This window comes from Bemisia tabaci, chromosome 1 (assembly GCF_918797505.1).
Source record: "Bemisia tabaci chromosome 1, PGI_BMITA_v3".
NCBI lineage: Eukaryota > Metazoa > Arthropoda > Insecta > Hemiptera > Aleyrodidae > Bemisia > Bemisia tabaci.
Genome location: NC_092793.1, coordinates 53,667,107 through 53,689,868, shown reverse-complemented (window position 1 = coordinate 53,689,868; position 22,762 = coordinate 53,667,107). Strand labels below are relative to the sequence as shown.

The 22,762-nt window shown below is 37.9% G+C and overlaps 1 protein-coding gene across 50 annotated transcripts in view; it reads right to left on the bottom strand.

Moving 5' to 3' along the window:
* Positions 1–22,762, bottom strand: part of Mhc (myosin heavy chain) — a 106,292-nt gene that overhangs the window by 30,500 nt on the left and 53,030 nt on the right. For 13 of the 50 annotated variants that reach the window (XM_019062649.2, XM_019062653.2, XM_072303350.1 and 10 more), the window contains exons 15-23: positions 20,823–21,002; positions 20,034–20,184; positions 17,416–17,465; positions 14,277–14,364; positions 12,960–13,077; positions 9,286–9,403; positions 7,296–7,432; positions 6,043–6,169; positions 3,183–3,392 (exon numbers count right to left, since the gene is read on the bottom strand). In XM_019062649.2, the coding sequence (XP_018918194.2) occupies positions 3,183–3,392; positions 6,043–6,169; positions 7,296–7,432; positions 9,286–9,403; positions 12,960–13,077; positions 14,277–14,364; positions 17,416–17,465; positions 20,034–20,184; positions 20,823–21,002 (1,179 nt within the window). Of the gene's footprint in view, positions 1–3,182; positions 3,393–6,042; positions 6,170–7,295; positions 7,433–9,285; positions 9,404–10,771; positions 10,890–12,015; positions 12,134–12,959; positions 13,078–14,276; positions 14,365–17,415; positions 17,466–18,608; positions 18,665–20,033; positions 20,185–20,822; positions 21,003–22,762 lie in introns of all 50 variants that reach the window. The other 37 variants (XM_072303202.1, XM_072303241.1, XM_019062638.2 and 34 more) reach the window with 5 other exon arrangements.

The window sequence follows — 22,762 nt, the reverse complement described above, 5'->3', positions numbered from 1 at the left end:
CTAAACAAAGCTACCTGGAAGTGGGACTTGGTTACCCAGAAGTTTAACCTTCTGGAGCAGGTCGTCTAAATTTTGACAACCGCAGTGGACGAGAGGCAATGCGCTCTTTAGCGAGAATTATCGACGGTAAAATTATCAGACCACGTATCTCGGTTTTCGATGGTGTAGACTTCCTGCCATACTTTTTTAAATGGAAAACTACCAAATGTTAATTCTTGAAAACTTCCGTGTTTTCGCTCCTCTGTGTGAAAAAAACTCTGAAAATTTCAAGAAATGATATTGATTTGATCTCCTTCAAAAAAATTAAAATAGGAGCGGATATTTTTAAACACCGCAAACGAGATACGCAGTCTGGTAGTTTCACCATCGATGTACAAAAGCAAGGACCGCGGGTAACAAGGCTGACAATGAAACCTAAAACACGATTAAAAACCACCAAAACGTTTAGGTTCTTGGAACGATCAGGTTCTTTCATTAGTTGTGTTTTAGATAGTTTTTTTTTCTCATTACTTTTGAACTTTATTTACGGTGTAGGGAGTCCAAATCCATACACCCGGTTAGACGGGTTCAATGAGCCCCTCACCAAGACATGCCTCTCTGTCTAAGTTCCACGGAGGCTATGATTTGAAACCGATTTCTCAGCTTGGAGCGTTAATTTTGATAAATTCTCAACGTCTACAGCTATATTTCCCATAACCCGCGATTAGTGCTAATACCTGGGATCATTTTTCCGGATGACTAAATTCGTTGGCAAATAACCAATACTAAATGAACGAAGTGGTCGTCGCGTCGCCACACTAATCTGCAAGATCGTCCGGTAAAATTCGCCCACATTTCACGTAGCTCACGGAGTCGCACGGAAATCTGGCAAAACCGGTTTTACACTGTATGTGACTAATCCTTTTTTATGCAAATAGTCTATTTACAGTTGGTAAAATTACACCTCCAGGCGAGTGCGTTTATTCGCCGGAGATTTTCTCGCGCGCGCCGAAAATGGCTCGAGTGTTGCGGCGCGACGAGACTTATGATTTACTGATCCCTAGTGGCCAAAATACTAGTATCAGATACGTGTCGCCTGAATACCAAAATTCATACTTATCAGGCTTTATTAATTCGAGAAGATATAATAACATCTTACGAATAGAGAGTCGTCTGGCGGTGAATGTAGAAAAATAAGTGTTCATGTATAGATATGGTATCTGAATGCGTGTTAAATACGAATCTTCGTGCATTTCTGATACGTGATAAAATATATTATAGTAAATAAATATAATATAGCAAGTTTACATGATATTTGGATACTATATATATTATGCGCATTTTTTGTACTTTGATTCGTGTTTTACACGGTATTCTGGCTACTAGGAATTCCGCCTTTTTCTTCTTTTCCGTGGTTACAGTATAATGTATCCGCGAGTAGATAGCGACTCCGAAAATAATTTTTCAAGGGGTATCCAACGAGCCCATTTCAATGATCACTTCAGAACCCTATTAAAGGGTCTTGATTGCAAATAATAGAATGAGCGTCATCAAATCAATGGAAAATCAAACCAATCAAAGCCACATAATTATAATATCTCTTTTTTAAAATACTCTTGCGTCAAACAGTATATTATGGTTTTAACTTGACCTCTGTCGGGTTGGAGGGGAAAAAATATCTTTTTAAGTCAAGTTTTGGTGATATCCCGCTTGAAATTATAAACCCTGTAACTCAATCCTAACTAAAAAGAGAGCTCTAAAAATACCCCGCGCTGGAGCGTTGGCAACCCTCGCGTGTTTGCCAAGTTGCAGCCAATATTTTAATATATAAATATATCGTTTATGGCGCGCCATGAGACTTGGCAGCCGCACAGATGATTTAAAAAAATATTAGCCCTGCTTGAGCAGGGAAGGTCTTTCAACCTGTTTATCCAGAATTCTTCTGTTTGATATTATTTCCTCACGTAATAAATCGGAGACAGCACCGCTCTAAATTATTTTTATTAGACACATTTATTTCCTCACTTTGTGCGGTAGCCTCGGACTGCACGAGGCTCTCTCTTTTCTTCTTGCTTGCTGCTCTCATCAGCTCATTTACAAAGCCTGTTATAAAAAACTAGGAGTTAGCCCATTCTGAGAACACCAATGAAAATTCCGGAATACGATTTACAAAAATTTGTAATTTGCAAGCCCTCATTGAGCTCTGTAGGTGAAAAATGCGCATTTCTACGGCGATTTTTCGGTGACGCGTAAGAAAAACCCTCCGGAATTTTGAAGTCATTTTCAATCTTCAAATCTTCTTTCTGAAGATAAAGCAACGAATGAAGTTTGCAACTTCGTAGATGCAAGATGCGACCATTCTGCTGAACTTCTCATGAAACTGGGACAATTTTTCAACTGAAAGCTCATAAAATTTCTATACTCAACTAGGTACATGATGCTCGAATGTACAACTTGTTACTGATTTCTCCAGATAAGTACATTTAATAAGAACTTTATGGGAGACTTAAACCAGGTTTTGAAAATTTACTCAGGGTAGCTCTTCGTTGAGTTAAGGTAGATGTCATATAACATTTAATAGAGCTTCCTATAAATATCAAAAACTAATCCTGATGATAAATTGATAGATAGAAAAAGAACCCGTCATATCACTAACAAGGATTTTAAGAAAAGCACACGGAATAAGATGAGGAGACTTAGAAAAATATATTGAGGGAAAGCTTGGAAAAGATTACAGCAGATACCCTCATCATCTTATAAATTCAAAATTTTACTGCGTTAGACATAGACTGTTCAATACCTCTCAAACTGACCCCCCTCAGACGTAATTTAAAAGAGTCTTAAATGTTTTATTTTATTTGTTTGGTTGAAAGGGCTACGGGCCTCAAACGGTAAAAAAATGGAAAAGTATTTTTTCCAACACAGTCCATTTTTTTAAAGAAGCTTTCAGATTTTTAGGTGTGCTTACCATGACTTTCTGAACGTTAAAATTATATTTTCCATGGAAAAGTGTGGTATATGACTGGGTGGACGATGCTGCAGAATTTGATTGCCCTACCCTACGTGAATCGAGGAATGTTGGACCTTTTCAGGTTCAAAAATTGCAACTAAACGGCTCTAAAATGAGCACTGAAACGAGTAAAAATGAAGCATTGGGAATGGAAAGAAGGAAATAGAAAAAGGAAAAATGAGAAGACACTTACAGCGAGTTGAGACTCCAAGTCGCTCTTCTGGGCCTGGAGCTTGGCAGCACGCTCGGTGATGCTCTGGAGAGATCCCTTCTCACCTTCCAAGTTCTTCAGGAGGTTAGTCTTCTCGTCGAGAAGTTTCGTGTTGAGGGCTTCCAACTCCTTCCTGAGTTTCTCCTCTCGGGCCCAGTTCTCCTCGGCCTTCTCAGCGCGGTCCTCCAGTTTCTGCAAAGCAACATCCGGGTTCTCAGTAGAATCACTCATATTGCACGATGAGGTGCACGATATTGCACGAGCAAGCGCACGTTATTGCACGATCGAGTGCGCGTGTTATTGCACGCAACACACCGTCACACGAGTTGCGACACCAACTGACTCCATTCTCGGCTCCGTGCGACGCGACAGCGCTGGATAAGGGGGCGTGGTGGCCAGGGAGGTGCGACGGGGGAGGGGAGCTGACAGAGATTAGTGTCGTTCGATTTTGAATTCCCGATTTTTGGAGACTTTATAAATAGCCGCGAGAAATTTGATGGAACGCGTCCCCCTCCCGCCCAAAGGACGATGGAGGGGGTCGGGGAAATCCTCCCTCCCTTTTTTGCCTCGATCGCGGAACACCCACAACATGAATAATTACCCTACCGCCGAATGCCGAAAACATATCGGGGCCCGCTATAAATAGGTCCCTGCATGCGCTCGGAAAAATATGCACCGCACTCCCGACTACTTATTCATGTGGATTCGCACAAACATATGGACGCACCTAATTTAATCCCGTGCGGTAGGTAGGTGAGCGCCGCATTTTTTCAAGGCCTTTCACTCACTGCTTTCGTGCCCCCCACCCCCCTCCCGCTTTGTACCAAAAAAAGAAAGACGAATGACGAGTATGCCGCAATTTTTCAATTCCTCGCGCCCAACCGAAAGAAGCAGTCCGGCCTCAGCTTCGCAAGTCTATGGTTACGTTAAGTGGATCCTACGTAAATTTTATCCCGTAGCTCAAAGCCGAACAAGTCTCTTCAAACTTTCTAGAAAAATCGGCTCGACTATTTTTCTTCAAATGTCTGCCCGGTTTTGAGTGCACACAACCACTTTCATAACTCTTGCGAAGACAGATATCGACTCTTGCGTGATTCAGAGTTTTAATAACTGCGGAATGCGCTGCTGAATGTCGATATGTGAAGGTGCTATCAAGGATATCATAATCATAATTATCCTAATTTTAATGGCGGAAGCGGGGGGGGGGGGAAACTCCGTGAATGAAATGTACAATTCTTGAAATCTTCCGAATCCACTACTTTCCCCAAAGTAGCTGACTTTGGGTCTGACTTCCAAGTCCAGAAGAGCACGCGATAGTTGATTTATCAAAGATGAAAATGGCATAATGCAAAATTAGTTACTGAGTGAGATTATACGCGTTTAATAAAGTGATTTTATTATGTTTATTGACATGATCATCACCCGACATTCACCAGTTCCGGGCAGTCGTTTTTTCATTGCGCTGCGTTAAAGTCTCTCTGCAACCAACTCGAAATCCGGATCTCTTGCATCTCCCAATTATGGCATGCATCCAGTGGCGATTCTTGCAAGTTGGCAACTCGTTTCCTTCATTCAAATGTGTGTAAAACAATCGATTCAAATGGAGTACTTACAGCGTTGCCAACTTGCTGGAATAGCCACTGCATACATCTAATTCTGGAATCTGGAGATGAGGGAGGGATGGAGTTTAAACAGTAGAGTGGGAATAGTGAATTTAGTGATCCAGGGTATCGTTTGGGTGATGAATATAGTCACTTTCTCGGGTAAAATACATACTCAGGCTCAGATAAGTGTCAAAATAATGAAGAAGAAGATGAGATAGTTATGAAAAGTGCATCTAGTTGAGTTGGATGCATAGCATATGAAATTTAAGTCCAAGACATTAATTGAATGCTATTAGCCAATTGGACTGCATGTTGCAATTTGGTGTTATAAATTCTGTCTCATCTGAAAAAACACATTAGTGCATAGGGAAACTAATGGCACATACGTTGTTTTTAAACCGGGCTAGAATTTATAGTTCACAATTGCAAAATGTAGTCCAGTTATGAATGGGGGGGAGGGGACCTAACCTAATCTGAATCGGGGTAAAGGGGGAGAAGTTAAGGAAATCGAAAAAAAAATTGTCCGTCGTTTGGAGCCGAGAAATAAGAAGTTTAAGAATCCATCTTACTCTTGATTATTCGCAAGAATTGAATAAATAATGCCGGTTTCTAGGCACAATGATCGGAGGGACTAAAAATTAATTCAATTTGTGAGAGCTGTAGAAAATTGAAAATTTTTGCTGAATTTGATAATGTAAAAATTAAAGAAATATTAAAAGAATACATCGTCACCTTCCGGCCGAAGTATCACAGGTATCCATGCGACGTTTCAAAGTTTCCGCCGCCATTTTATTTTTTTTACAGAAAAAATGTAGATTGAATCTGTTTGAAAATTTCACTGAATTTACCGGCAGCGCAGAAAAAATGCAGTGAAATTTTCGGACAGCTTCGTCGAAGACTTCTCTGTAAAAAAATAAAATGGCGGTGGAAATTTTTAACGTCACATGGCGCTTGTGACACTTTAGCCGTAGGGTGACGAAATTGACTTGCACGGCACTGCGTATAACTTGTACTGTATTTCGTAACCCCGAAAATTCAAGAGAGGAACTTCCGTTTCCATGCGGATTCCCCATGTTGAATATTCAGAGGATCTCTCTCAACTCCTCACTGACCATTCAAGACTCTACGATCATTTTTATACTTGGAATCAGATTTGAAAAAATAAAATACGAAACTAGTCAAGAAGCGTACGTAAAAGGTGAGCATATTTGATTGGCTGTGGAGGCGCATGTGTTTACCTTGAGTTCAGCGTCGATATCGACGACGTGAAGGAGAGGCCTGACCTTGGTCCACAATCTCCACCATGGCCACATACGGAGCTTGAGGTATTTACGCAAGTTACGTTGTACAACTTGTAAGGCCAATCTGAAATCAGAAGAGAGCGTCGTATTTGTAGTTCATACTTCTAAAGATTCATCGGTGTGAGACATAAATTAGATCGACAAGAATGTTTCTTTGCAAACCATAAAGGGGAAGTTTTGTAAGAAGAGAGATTAAACCAGCATTGTTCGCTGTCACTTTCAACCAATGATTACCATCCAATCCAATATGGGACTAAAAAGCGCGGGATTAGCCTTTGTGGGTAGTGAAATAGTTGCTTCATAGTGAAATAGTTGGCACGCTGCGGCGCGGCGAGCGGGCAGCCAGCGCGAAACGCGCATTGGCGCCTACAAACCTAACAGGGATACTTCACGCATTGCGCAATGCGTGATGTATCCCTGTTAGGTTTGTAGGCGCCAGTGCGTCGCCGCTCCGCTTTGTGTTAGGCTCTAATATTTAATCTGGCGGAGTCAGCGTTATTCAACTCATGCTTTTGAAATGTTTGCACATCCTGTATGGATTATTCTCGTTTTAATTGATGAAAAAAATATGTATTAAAGGAAAATATAACGTGTGTTTTGTAAATATTGAGGTGGTTCCGTATCAAACTTAATGATTTCCAAAGCACACAAACTTCCACAAAATTTCTTATAGCCTTCTATAATCGATGGCGAAAAAGCAACAGCCAGGCGATAAAGTGTAAAGCCCGGCTATAGGAGCTATAGCACGGCTGCATAATTTTTTATCGCTTTGTATAGCCCGGCCGTAAGATTTTCTCCGCATTCTACATCCAGCTATATCATTTTCTGTAGCCTTCTATAGCCGGCTATAAGAATTCCTATGGTATTTTGAAATGCAGCTCTTATCGCCAATTTTTACCAGGGCTCCTCCGCATTTTCTTTTGCGTAACTGGAGCATTTTGTGCCGTTATTATATTCCTTGTTTACGCTCTTATATTTTTACCCCAGTAAACGTTTCTATCAACTATATTCTATGTCGTAAGTACCTAAGTAGCTCGAAGCAGATGGTTTCAGCTTTTGAACTCAGTGAATATGAATGGCTGTACGTCTTTTCTGACGTTTTGTTTTTCTTGTCCTGCACTGTTTTTGCCACCGTTTGTTGACATTTAAAATTCTAAGCTTAAAATTCATAGGTTACCAAACTATCTTACCGCTGTTCTTGCAATTTCTTGAATGATTTCCTTGTGAGGTAACCACGCATGTAAGCCTGCATCCATCCGATGATTTTACCCAATCGGTCGTCACGAAGTTCTTCCATCTGACCCAACACTCCGGCACGGAAGAACACCTGCAAGGTTACCATATAAACATGTTAAGTGCGTGTTCCTAAAAGACTCACTCAAATGTTTTCCCATTCCAATGAGAGGATATTCGTGATAACGTATTATTGTTCATTATAACGGAACTAACTCAAGATACATTCACAGAGTTTGATCGAAGAAAAAACCTTTAACAACGACTGAAGCTTCAACACTTCTCCTCAAATTTTCAAGCATTAAAGTAATTTTAAATCGTTTTTTTTTTTTTTTTTTTTTTTTTTTTTTTTTTTTTTAACTCAGTGGTTTTTTGTTATTTGAATTACCAGAATTTTTTGTTATTACATAGATGCATTAATGCTTAGTTCATAATTTTTAAACTCGAGACATACTTCTCCAGGAGTAATAAACTCCAAGGCGAAGACTTTTACTTCAAGATCGCATCATGAATACTGTTTTTATGTGCTTTGAGGTCTCGGTTTTTAGGAGTAGTGAGGGAAGACGTATTGCTCAATATATTTCGTTGCCGTCTTAACCCCTATTTATCTGCGTTATCTTTTGTTAGGACCCCGACTTGTGAGAGAACGTGGCATTTACATTAGCATTCATGATTATGAAAAATAAGCGGAACATGCAACACAAAGTGAAAGGAAAGATTGAATAAATGACAGATAATGGAAGAGTCACCTGAGCTAGGTTATAATTCAAAATGTCGTATCAAAATCGATGAACAAGAGTCGTTCCAAAAGTGAGTTCCACATCCTGTTCCTCCAAAATTATTGATGATAAATAAACGCGATGGTTTGAATTTGAAATACTCATAGCTATCCAACTAGCTAATTAGATTGAAAATTGGTCCACTAGACTTATTTTTAGCGAATCAGTGGGCCAATTTTCAAAATATTTAACTCGCCAGAAAGCTGAGAGTATGGTAAACACGCTCTTTTTTACCACATTCAATTATCACTAACAGTTTCGTGGAAATGATACAGTGGGACTAACTTTCGGAACCACCCTCTTGAAAAAATATATCGGTAAAATAACATGAAACACGCCCTAACTGGGTATCGAAAAAGTATCTCACAACACAGGCCAAAAAGTTAAGAAGGAACAGTAAAGAATGAAATGCCTGTTTTCCTTCGTGTTCTTCCACGATTAGAATAAGTATTTTTTCCTATTTTTTTTTTTTTTTTTAAAAAATTAGGAAAATTAGCGCTGCATTTGTTAATTTAATTTTAAGAAAACGTTGCATTTTTAATGTAAAAAGATCAGAAACATGGCAGTCCTAAAATTTTAAATTTTCTTATCTCCATCACCAATAAAAGCAGGTAGTATGAAGCTTATCTGTAAGATAAGACGGATTGAAATATTAATCCTTGTGCCTTAATTGGTTTTTAGGAAGTGAAAGCTTCTCACCGACCCTATGTTGTCAAAAAAGAGTGTGAATGTAATAGTTAGGACAATTTTTAAGAGAACTAAGCTGGTTTCTCTTTTGGCCAGAAACACTAGCTCTTTGAATCATTCATTAAAACATGGGTGTTAGTTTCCGGCAGAAGGATCATCTATAAGTAAAGATTTCAAATAATTGCCTCTTTCTGATATACTTCTAACTTCAACAGCACGGATTGGTTACTTTTAAGAAATGAGGTTAATTTATTAAGTGGCTGCGGATTTTGTTTTGGTAGCTGAGTTTGCATACGCTCATGTCTCAACTTGCCGGATTTTATGCAATTATGCATTGAGTTATGGTTAAAAAAATAGATTCAAAACTCAATATTTATGAATTAATTGAAGCATTGACTTGATTCTTTTTCGCTTTTTGGTGTTATTATGTTAGGCATTGAGTAATTTATTCATTTTTTATACGCAGTTTTCGTTGTTATACCTTTGTGTTACCCAGTCTGTACTGATCTGGATCAAGACTTGTTCCTTCCAAAATGGCTTTCGTTGCCTGTTCAGGAGTCATGCCTTCTTTTACTCCTTTGGCGTATAAGATTTTGTATCTGATGAATGAGCAATGGATGGAGAGGTTAATTAGGACACACAACTACAACTACAACTACATACATATTCAAATAAAAATTCTACAACAAAGATACGATAATAAAATAATTCACAATTACTCTACCACATACATTAAAAAACAGGAGACAAAAAAATGGGTGTATGAAGAGATCAAGGTTCCTTGGCTAGCTTTTCCAATTTCGTATTTGGCATATTTTGATTGAACCTCTCAAATTTTCAACAGTTTAAGCAAAAGTACAAAATAGTATTTTTCAATGCGTTCGCTGGTCAAGAGCTCGTGCCAAACTTTTTAGCTTTTTATCACGTCCAAATTTTTAATAGACATACATGTTTGGCTTATATGTGGTGAATACATCAAAACTAACCTAATTTGTACTGAGCGTTTGATAAAATCGATATTTATTTCAAAAATTTCTTGATGTGCTTTGTTGGAATTGATCATAGTTGTTGCCGAGCACAAATACCATACTCTTATTATTTGACTAGATTATGTAATCGTAGCTTTGTTTAGGACTGGAGCCATATCTTGGAGACTTAGAAGCTCTAAGGTTCTGTAAAATGAATTGCACGAACTCGGCTGGTGTAACATGCAAAAAACCCCCGAAAGTTTGTAAAAAATTGTAAGGAAAATGGTATGAAGAAATTATGCCCAAATTAATTAGAAAAACTAGCAAATTTGAGTCATCGGAACGTTGACACATAAATAGGAAACATTTTTGTGGAACAGAGTGGAAAAAAGATAAGACGACGGAAAAAAAAAAGAAATGGGGAGGAACGGGGAAACTACAGAAAAATGAACAAATTGAGCAACGCCTGGGTCAAATGTTGGCGTTGTAAAATCACAGAAATCAAAATGGTTTTGCGTTGACCGGAAGAAAAGAAGGCATAAGTGGCGCAACAAAGAGGCATATTCTTCACCCTCTGACATTACCACAACGAGTCAATTCTACTACGACGCAAATATTACGAAGACATCGAAGCAGGTCGTAAAACATTGAAATCATGTATAGTTTGAATGACTAGTTATGAATGTAGTTATGAATGCAACTATTTAAGCTCAGTTGCTATCCCTGTTGCATACACGAACAACTGAAGGCGTTCCGATATTTTTCAAGAGCCATTTGCCACACCCGCAAAGTGGCGGGGAAAGTTCGATCGGGTGTGTCGGATTGTGAAGTTAAGGCATGATTTCAACGTTTCAGCAACTCAAGGGGACAAAATAAGCCCAATTGCGACTGACAGCTTTCAAACGGAAACAGAAAGAAAACTGAAGCATAGACTTTTACAGCGCCGCAAAAGGACAGACTCATGAAATGGTCCGTGAGACCATAAGAGGTGGTACGTGCCTTAGTGTGACCCAATCGGTACTGATCAGGGTCCAATCCGGTGCTTTCGAGGATAACTGCCGCAATTTTCTTTAAATCGGTTTCTTTGGCGGCTGGGCCAGGAGCTAAAATCTTGTAACTATTTTAAAAACGATAAAAATTTCAGGAGTGAATAAAGGTTCTAAAAAAATTTGAGGGTACAAAATAGGATGGTATAACATGCAGACTAAACATGAATCATACCATGGTAGTTTTTTCATCTGAAAACATGTACGTATAACCTGGAGAATCACACTATTAATACACGATTCGTTTAAAACATAGAACTAGGTTCAAAAATGCTATTTACGGATATACTCTAAACGAGAGGCTACCTTTTTTTATTCTAGATGCGGTGAAAGGAATGAGGAGTTTACAGGCTACATTCTCAGAACGAGGACTTCTTCAGGAATGACGTGATTTTTTGGGAGTTAAGGAACGGTTTCTGCACTAGTTTCCGAGAAAGAATGTAGTAAATATTTAATGCACCAGCTAATCATTTTTCTGTGCATCGTCTCACTAGGCAATCAAAAATGAGATTTTAAAATGATCTACGACCCTACATTTAATGACGTTATTTTGATACATTTGCAAATTCTGGAGGAAATTCTCGATGAAATCTGCTTAAAGGCCAAATTAGCCTCCATATTCTCCGTTTACCGCCTTGAGAAGATTTTTATTTAACATTTACAGCAGATTGATAAAATGACCAAAAATCAGAGGAATGGGTGATAATGGATCGTAAAACCAGACTTATTCACCACAAAAACTTGACGAGCTTTGGCCCTACGCAGATGCCTTTTACGTATGTTTAATACATTCTTTCAAGGTTTCAGACGCCTTTGAAGTTAAGGCTCCGGACTTGGCAACAATTTGGGAGGCATTCACGAGGAATAGGCATTTCCAACGCTTCAAATAGACGATAAGTGGACTACATTTTGCAAATCGGAAGCACAATTTCTAGCGCATCTGTTAAACCATTTACGTGGTAGGGAAACTAATGGTATATACGTTGTTTCTAAACTGAGCGAGAAGTTGTAGTTCCAAATTGCAAAATGCAGTCTAAATAGAACTGTACATGAGCGAGGTGCCGGACGTCGGAACCATGCGAACGACGGAAGAGAGGACTCGTGGAACTACAATAACTTTGACGAATTTAAAAAGGGGATTCACAATGCAAGGCATACACTATTCAAGTCTCATCTCAACGAAGGGATGTTACGTGCCTTGGTGTGACCAATACGGTAGCTCTCAGGGTCAAGTTTGATTTCTTCCAAACACTTGGCGGCTGCGATCTTTGGGTCCGACTCGGCAGCCATGATAGCCGGAGCTAAAATCATGTATCTAGACGTGACCGAATCATTAATAAAAAAAAATGAGTACATTAAATATTTTATTCTTCGCTCGTTTACTATCGAGCTCTAGAATGTTCTTGATGAAGCAGAGAATCATGCCTGTCAGTTTCACCCCTCTTAGCTTACCCTCGCGTCAGGTTCAGTTAAGAACTATCAACCGCACTACGGGAATAGTGATCAAAAATTTCCGGTCATTTTCAGACGAATACTGTCAGTTAGTACCTACATAGACAGTCATTAGTGGCACAGTCACGCAATAAATACCGAATTTAATTCTCAGACCACGTTAGTTCTGTGGAGATTTACTAGGGAAGTACAGTCGTGTTTTGACTTTTTACGACCTAAATCTTGGAGTTATTCTTCTAAATTATAGATATATCTTCATGAGTTTTTCTTTGGGTACAAGACAAAAATACTTCATGCCGACAAAAATCCATTAACGTAAATAATGTATTATTGTAAAACGCGAAAAATAGAGACCAATATTTCCTTACTTCAAGCCTTATTCCTCAGATTCAAAGTAAAATACGAAAAAAAAACGCGTTTAATACTTGCGTCTGTGCTATGAAGCTAAAATATTAAGCTTTGCTTTACAAGTTATTCATATTTTATGTTACCTATTCTAATTTTTCAGAATATTTCCAATTTCATCTCTACTTTTCTGTAAACTTATACTCGCGTGAATACTGCGTCTTTCTAGGTAAACCGATTTCTTTATAAGTTTTCGTGTCCTCTCAATATCTTCACTGTCGTTTGCTTTTGGTGTATGGCTTTATTATTACGATTGGTTAAGAACTTGCAGAGAAGCAACTTACCGCAATTTGAAGTCAGGGTAGACCATCCTGTTGGGGAAACCTTTACGACAGATACGGATACCTTCAAGTACACCGTTACATGTCAACTGATGCATGACCAAGTGAGAGTCGATGACACCTGGAATTGAGCGTAAGGGCAAGAATTATTCTCGGAATAAGCAAAACAAAACAAAAAGCAAAGCGAATCTATATTGTGATTAGCTCGTTCATAACTTTACTTACAGCCTTGACGTTGATGGAAAAACTATTAGTAGGTAATTTACATTCGTTTACTCCCATTCGAGACCAATCCACACAGGTAAGTCATTTCGCATCTTTTAGCATTCCACTCCCCCGCCCATCTCTCACTCGACCGCAGCTTTTGTGACGTCACAGTGGCCGATTTCACACGAACATTGAATTGGAACTTGCCGGAATGCGCTGTGGTGTCCAGAAAATCTCTACAGGTTTGACTGACCCGTGTAGATTTGTCTTGCTCATGGGCGGAAAAGGGGGAAAGAGTAGGCCTGCCCCCTTCCCAGAATCTACTTGGCCCCCCTTAAAAAATGTGAGGCATTTTGCTAAGTAAGTGCTTGACAAATCTTCTATCTTGAAAATTCCAATTGGGTCTATTTTTCGGTGAGAACAGCTCAAAGTTGCTCTTAAGACTGACTACTTAATTTTTCAAAATTTTCCGAGGGAGGCCCTACCCTCTGGACCCCCTTCTCTTTTGAGCTAGGCAAGTCCCACAGACCTCCCTTGGTGAATTGCCTTCTTTTGCTCTCCCTCGACCCCCCTAATTAGGTGCCCTTCTAACCCCTCCATGACCAGTTCCTGGTTCTGCCCATGGTCCTACTCTCAATTATCATTACATATTAAACGCTTTTACATAATACTTTAAAGCAGATTTGCAAGAGTTTTTTATACTCATGGCGAAGTGTCTCGCAAAATGATGGGTAATTGTCTTTCAGACTGCAAGCATGTATGTTCTTTCTTTTTAAAGCGGCTTAAGCAGGCACGACATGATTAAAGCTATTATTCGTGATTGGCTATTTATTTAGTGAGTAATTTAAGTAACTACCAATTCATTTAACTTCTCTGGAAAAATTCTATTCTAGTCTCGGCGAACGGATTCCTCATCGCAGTGGCGTGGCGTGCTTTACGATATATCGATTTTTATGCCATTTAAACCTATGGAAATGGATCGATAGACAGGGTGTTCGCAGCGTACACCTTAATAATCGATTCTTTACGATAGGTTTAAATCGCTTAACAATCGATACATCGCAATTCACGCCACGCCACTGCCACATCGTTTAGAAAAAAATGAGCACTTACCAGGCTGTTTCAATTCGTTTGGAATGATACAACGGACGAAGTGAGGCTGTGTGCTTCTTAGGGTTGTCATGAGGTTGTTCAATTGTTCCTGAAAACGGTCAAAAGGGTTAATTTGGAGTTCAGAGAAGCTTTTAGTACTATGATTACCCATGAATCACCTTTGAAGTAGGTTTTTTCCCCCAATTAAAGCGTTTGCGCGAAAGAATTCTACAGCTGATTCTGTGTGTGTGTGAATTTATTTCTATACAAATCTGTGCAAGTAAATATAAAAGAAACTGATTTTACTATGACAGAGAATTTAGATGTATATTTGATTACGTGTACATGGGAGACAATTTAGCTGTATTTGTATCATAATTCCAAATATTTTTTAACAAAGGTTATAAGTTTGTATTTGATCAAAAGAATTTTCTTTTTTTTATCCTACCGATTTCATTTATTTTTCATTAAGAGGTAAAGTGATGGTAAGTGGTCGCATTCCGATAAATTATTTTTGGAAATTTTCTTTGGAGCTTTTTCTAAAACCCTTATGTCCACTATCCACTAGCCCAATGTATTAAATGTATACGCAAATGTCATTTTTACACATTTTTTTGGTAAATGCAGCTCTTCCCACACCATTACTAAAAATTAAACCTACAGTCTTTTAACAAATCAAAACTTTAGGTAAAATTTTGGAATAGTGAACCTGATTCATATAACGAGAACTCTTAAGAGGCATGACCGGTATTATTTCTTCGCAACCTCTAATCAATTTTTACAGAATACGAGTGATTCACCTGTGGAAACAGCAATATCCCCATTTGGTGTTGGAAAAAGAATCAATCAATGAATTAAATGTAATAAAACTTCTGCAAAATTTCTGAGTTGTTGCAAGGAAATAGTAACTAGGTCGCAACACTTACGTAATCGGATATAGAATATTAAGAGAATATTTATACTGCATTACTTATCTCTGCCCCTACATTTAGTGTAAATGTCTTTGTATTTCTTTGCCATGTAATATTTCTAAATTCAATCTCTATGCTTAATATTGAGCCTCAAAAGTATTGGCTCATTATGTTGCTATGAATTTAAGTGAGAATCACGCTTCTTTAAATATGGCATGCTACCGATCGAAGGGTGCGTTCAGTGCACTTCGAGAACATGCAGGTGTGGTGAAAAATGTGGTGTGCGGCCCCTCAAGTATCATTGAGAGGTGTTTTTCCTGCAGGATGGTTATAATTTTAAGTCTCTGGAGTTGTTATCATTAGGGGTGGTGATGATATCATTATTGTGTCTCTGCAAAATCGAGATGTAGTGGGTTCAACAAGGCGATGAATGGTGTGAGCCGAGCAACTGGTTTTCGTATTGTTTTTCAAACACAGTTGCTCGCACAGTAATATTTGAAGGAGATTTGATGAGGGGGGCATGCAGTCTGAAGAAATTGGGGTGCATAGAGGTCTAGAACGAACCGGGTGTAACTCGCATGTCAATTTGGAAGTACTAAAATTGAAAATGCTTTTCGGTCCATGTCAGTATGTTCGTGGCTGCGCATAAGTGGCGCAATGTTTAATTATCCCTGCCGGAAACGAGTATAACTGTAAGCCCACTAAAATAACCCAGGCTTCTCAAATCTCTCGGGTAAAAGTGAATCAGATTGACACCAGAGGCATCTCGTAACAAATCAGTTTGACGTAGATCTGATGTTCTTAACTGCTAGTGTGGTAGGATGTCAGTCTGGTTTCAGACCGATGTTAACGTAACCTATGTAAATTCTGTTAAGTAACAGAAGACACCAGACTGACTACTTCTACTGGGGTAATATTTTATGTTGTCTACTGTTTTTAATGAAAAGGAGATTGAGATTATCAGCCAAGATCTACAGCGCTTCTAGAAGACTGATTTTAGACAGAAGCGAAGATAAGCTATAAGACTGCCTAATCATCGCTAAAGAAACTGAAAAATGGATAGTGGCTACTGACTGTATTTCTACTGGGTAAAATTGAATAAGTCCTACAAATTAGACTATAAGAGAAGAATCAAAGGAGTAACTGAGATGGCTGAAATATTATGAAATAAGATCTACAAAAATGAAGAAAATATAGTAACCGGGTCTCTTCTATTGTAAGGGTGAGGAGAAGTTACGGAAAGTGTTTATGGTTATAAGACAGTTCAACAAAAATTTGTTTGTGGCTACGGTCGGTCGTGCACTAGTTCGCATATTCTTTTGAGAAGTGGTTGTATTAGACTGCCCGTGTTAATGAACCGAAGAAATGCAAAATGTTTAAATGGAAAATGTATCGAGTGATTATGATCAAAACTTGGTTTGAGTGGTAATTTATCTATTAGTTACAGTCAATTTTCAGAAGGGAAGAGAAGATTGAAGGCCTCAAAATTCGAATTCGATGACTTTGTATAACCAAGAGAGAGAGAAACTCTATTTTCCTCACATTTTTGACAATTTCATTTGAAGCCATGGGCTCATTCGTTTTTCAAATGAATCATGTATAAAAATTATAAAAGACTAGTGTTCAGTTTGCAAATGATAATGTCTTCCTTCCCCCAATTTTTGCAGAGAAGTGTGAAATATCTAGATTCGGCCTGTATCGATATAAAAATGCGCAGCTTCAAACTGGTACGAGGTTTTGTTCGATTGTCGGGTCAACTGTAACGGGGATCAGTGGAAGAATGGAGATAGACAACTACAGGCAACCAGAAAGGGATTAAAAACTAGCAAGCAAGTGAAGTACATAGGGCGTTCCAATCGTCATTGAAAGGAATTTGCATCGCATGGATGGGTGTCACGTTCTGGTAACTGGGCCGTTTTATACCGGTGTCCTCCCTCGAATAGCTCTTACAGTAGTCATAACATTTTCAAGACTAACAACTTAAAATGGACTGATGAGACAAGAAATCTGATCGGATTTTGGTTTATTTCAGAAAAGGGTAGAAATGCGAAGGGGGAGGAATAAGTTTGAATGGTGCACGGATCAAAATTAAAAAACTGTATTAGACACACTGTAAGAACTATAACATCGTAGTTGATAGGGTGCAGTAGACATAGAGTAGATAGAACCAACGGATCAAAAGACCGGCTACAAAAAAAACTACTGTGCAGACCAAAATTACTGATGCTGGCGAGCTTCGAGCCAAATACCTTGTAAGATGACGATACGGTAGCAAAACCACCACCCTTCTTACCACGACCTGTATCAAATTAAACATATTTTCTAGTTTATTCATTAGTTCGCTTAAGACTAGGCACACAACTTAAAAATATTACGATAAGTGTTATCTTTCGACCTCAAAGCAGTCAATGAGCTTCATCTGAACATTGTAGATAAGCTCTTACTAATTCTTATTCGTTTCATTTAAATGTGCTAACAGTGCTGCTACAAGATTCAACTGAGTTGTAGGGAGGGTCATTTAAGACCTCTAAACTCACAATTTTTAATGTATTACAAAGATCTTTTTTTCTGAATGTATTGCTCTTATGAGATGATACTGAGCGAATAATTGAACATTAATCGTGATCGCGATTACATTTTTCAATCATGACTTCCATCGAATTAAATAATTAATCAGAATTATTTGACTTTTCACAAAAGTTTGAATATCCTTAATTTTAATCAAATTTCAATCCTAATTGCAATTAATTTTTTTCCTTTTTTTAAAAAATCGTATCTCTTTGAATTTTAACGGGAACCTTCCTTTCTGAGAACTTTCTAAGTTCAAGAATATCGAAGTTTCCAAAGATCTTTCTTGCATTGGATTTAAAAAGAAATTTTGCGCAATTTGTAGCCCTTTTCTCCTGCTTTGAGTGTAGGAAAATAACAGCTTATATCATTCCAAGGAAGGGTTAGTTCAGTGTGAAAGGGCGGAAATATGGATACAGAAAAGGAATTAAAGGAGAATGATTGAAAAGGATGGGATTAACGAAAAGTTGAATACCTTTATTCTAATATGAAGTGAGTACAAATACCTGGATCAATTTTGTTTATTCATTTTATATTAATTATTATATTAATATTTACAAGATAGGTAGGCATTTTCCTTTCACGTAACTTAAAAGTGTGAAAATACTTTGAGCTCTTGAAAGAAAAAATATCACCGATTTAAATCAATGCTACGCAAAAAAAACCACAAAAAAGCCTAATAATATACTGGGTTTTTCTTCCCCGCAAAATATTAACCTCTGATTTAAAAACAATCGGACGCTCGATGTTTTCGTCTCTCTTAAAATTCAAAACGCAAGAATAAAAGTATTCGAGAGTGATTGTCAAAGGATGAAGGAAGGAAGGTAGGAACTTGTGAAATGTCCTAGTTTCACAATAAAGAAGAGGTATTTACCCTGTATAAAGCAGAGACTGTCAAAAATCCGGATCCCTTTTGTCTCTTTCCACCTGCTATTGTAGTCAAAAAACTCAGATCGATAAATTATTCACAACAGGCAAGAATGGATTTTGAATTTTCAGCCATTCCCGGAGGGTTCAAAGAAAAGAAATGACCCATCATATTAAATTCTTGATACTCATTCTCAAAAACTGACCAACAGCCAGTGCACTTTGGATTCTTTCATTTGCAATGTGCTTAATGAACTTTGACGTTGCATTCAGAGAATTAAAAACTTTCGAATCTTCTCTTGATTGTATTTTTTTTAAAAAATGTATTATTCTGTTTAATGATTAAGTTTGAAAGAGCGGTTCGCAAGAGAACGTGAGTTTCACAAATGCTTCATTTTGGTATAATTTACAATAGCTGAAAATTCAAAAGATAAGAAATGTCAGGTATCGAATGAACTTATTAAGAGGTAGAGGGAAGGATCTATACTGACACCACAATTCGGTAGGTAATAATGGGCGATAGATGAATGATTAATGCAAGTTTTAATGAAGGATGTACGGAAATGGATACATTTAAATGTATATGAGGAATCCATGCTATGTCACAAAAAATATGGCTACTGGATTGCATGCCACAATCACATGAAAAAGAATTTATTTGGTACTTCAAGAATCAATCATTGTACTCAAGACCATATTAAAAATTCTTCATAAGTCATACTTCTATATTGAAAAATTTGATGCCTCCTGCTCACTAATCATCAATAACGCTACCCATGCATTTTCTGGTTTAAAGGAATGGATAGTCGTCGATTTTTTAAGTTTGAGAGGTTTTTTCTCTTCTTTCTTACATACATATCTTTTGCATGATTTCATGTTTAAAACCAATTACATAATTTTCCCGTACAAAATTAAATTATTCGACTTTCCTGTAATTTTGAAATAAGTGGTTTGAATAAATAAAAACATGCATATTGATAGAATATAAGGGCCTACGTGACTTCTACTGAAAGTTTAAATCAAATTTTGATTATTTCAGATTTTATTTAAAATTTAAGTAGACAAAATGATGAGCGAGCTAGAAAATTAGAAGGATAAATGACTTGAGTCGAGAAAGAATTCGTTTGGGGATAAAAATCCCGTAGCAGTTAAAGTTGCAATTTTTCCAGATATTTTCAGGGCAATCCCTGGAAAGTCATCTCTTTCATTTGAGGTTGGTTCCATTTAAAACCACCCTTAAACGCACTGGCTCACTCAATAATGAATGTGTCGGTGTTGGACAAGGCCCTACCGATTTATTAGGCTCATGATTTTCTATCAAGTTTTCTTATTATTCTTTTTTGTAAGCTGTCCTAGAGTTATTTTAGTACTTAAATAAGCTTTTGGGCTTTGATCATTCATCATGAAAATGGAAAAAAACTTTGGAGCTTACCCTTTTCTGCGGCACCACCACCAGATTGACCTGGATGGTCGGCGAAGATTTCCCTGAGCAAGGCGTTGGTTCCCTTCTTACATTGATCAACGACAGTGTCGTTAAGAGGGTCCTTGTTCTTTTCTAACCATCCAGTAATGTTATATGATACCTGAGCAGCAAATTAAAGGTCAATTAAAAAAAACAGCAGAGTTATTCGAAACTTCAGTTACAAAATCTACAGGCGGGTTAGTTGTTCCTTCGAAAGTTCCCCGTAACCCGCAACACAATGACTTTTCCTGTGCACACATATGGTCTGGGCACGAACTCTTCGTAAAGAGTGGAACCGCGGTAGAAAAGCACCATTTAGTGGGAGCAGTGCATCTTGCGCCATTGTAGGCGCCGCCAATGATGCCGGAATCACACGCTGAATTTGGCAGCTATGAATATGGAAGTCATGGCACACTGCGGCGGCGCGGCGTGCTGCCAGCTCGAAACGCTCATTGGCGCCTACAAACCTACAGGGATACTTCAAGCATTGCGCAAAGCGTGAAGTAGCATTATGAAAGGCGCGGGTCGTGCGCCATGTGCAGTGCGGACGGCGCAGGGCGGTTCATGAAATCTTCCTCTGTGCTCTTTCAAATCCTAAACACAGACCAACCGCACTAATTGGCATTGGTTTTCACACACGGTAAACTGAGAATAGTTGTTGACAAACAAACTACAAGTGATCGCGTATATTATTTACTAACGACTGAATATCAGAGAATATTCACCATGGTTCTAAGAGTAAATTAAATGAATACTTACAACACCAGCATAATGGCCAATAGCAAAGTGAGCGGCTGGGCAACCTGGCTTGGGTGGTTTGGGTTTCTGGAAAGGTGCGGATTTACCCAAGTGGGCGCTCATCAACTTGTCTTCAAAGGTCTTGTCAGTAGCTTTCGGGAACATAGATTCTTCTTCAAGAATTGATAAGATACCCATAGGCTGAAAGAGTTCAAAAATTGTCACGATAAATTCATATGAAATTGAAGGTAAAAGCTCTAAAGATCCCTGAGTGATATCGACATAACGCATGTTGCGCTCTTTACACCTGGTACGGTATGCAATGCAACCTCAACCGAACAGCGATCCCAAATCTCTGGGACTGGGCAAATTCGCAAACCTCTTTCTAAATACATGTATGCAAAATTGTGCAACGAAATATAACCATCCAAGTGGGTCTTTTAATTGAAATAAGTATTTGCAATTATTCTCATATTGTTGGAATTATTTTGCCTTGTGGGTATCATTAAAAAATATTGAAAATGCATTTGATGCGGTTTGCAGTCAAGAGCGTTTGTCCAGAAAAACTCCACCTGGTCTACAAGGGCTCTGCCGAACTTAATCCTATTGTTCACTCTTCAAGTTCAAAGTATTAGCCGCTTGCAAAATGTTCCAAGAAAAATGAAGAAAAGGAAACATATCATTTAAAACTTTCCAAGAAGCTTGTTTTCATAATCTTTCATTCTGGACCAAACGGTGCGAACTAGAACCGTCGGCTGAGCATCATTTTAATGAATCTTCATGTCGAAATGAAAACAAAACTAACGAACAGATCTTCCATCGAGTAATTGACTTTAATAAACAAATTGCAGATAAGTTGCTTTTTTCCAGTTTCTGAAACAGGATTTATTTTAATTGTGCACTTCGCTGTTCTTGCTCAATTTGTGTTGTATGAGAAATAAATCTATATGTTTAAGTTTAATTGCTCATTTCAATGCTGCTGCCATTTTTCAAAATTACATTTTTATTTCAGTGAAAAAGAAGCACAAAAGAATACAGCCTCAAAAAAAGTTAAATTTCAATAGCTAACTCTGTATTCTCACATAACACAGGACGTGCAAAATATGCAATTTGAGAAAGAAATCATGTACCCATATTATTATTTGTATGTAGGTAATTATGCGGCTTTCCTCAATATTTGAGAAATGAAATGATTTCGGTTTTTTTTGCATTTGCCATGCGCCTATATCAGAAGCCAGGCAAATTTTAACTTGAATGAGGCTGTACTTAAAAATACACTTTAATTATTGAAATGTTGTAATTCAAAAAATCTCAAAGCCAAAATAAAAAAAAATTAAAGAAGAAAAAAAATTGCGATAGCATATTGAAATGAAGTAGCGGATCAAAATGCAAAGCAGCACTCGAACATGTTTGATGGATAAACAGAATGGTAGGAGGAAAAGTGCGGGTGATTGGAAAGGGAGTGGACAGGATTTAACTTATGGTATAATGGCGCCACGTTAGCTTGAAATTGTTTCTTCAGAACCGACAAGAAGCTAGCTTTATCCTCAAGTAAATTTTGGAACTCATTATATGCATTCTTGAAATTCAACGATTCATTGAACTTATTATTGAACGTGTTAATGAACTTTTAACTTGAACTTTATGTAATTCAGATTCAGAAGCATACACACTTTAATACAATACTTTTCCGACCGTGACTACTTTTATACGGACTTTTCCGCGTTAATTATGAGACGAAAAGTACCCTCTGATATGATTATATTTCTGGTTTTGACTTGAAGAGGATTTTTGTTTGAGCGTGTGATACTATGTTAAAAATCAGGGGAAATCCATCAATTTAAATGACTGATGTTTTCATCATTGTAGGAAAATCTCAAGCAAGAACTAATATACGGCCATAGTGAGTTGTGTGATAGCCTGCCGGAGGTGAGGTTCATGAATTGATGGGTTGCATTACC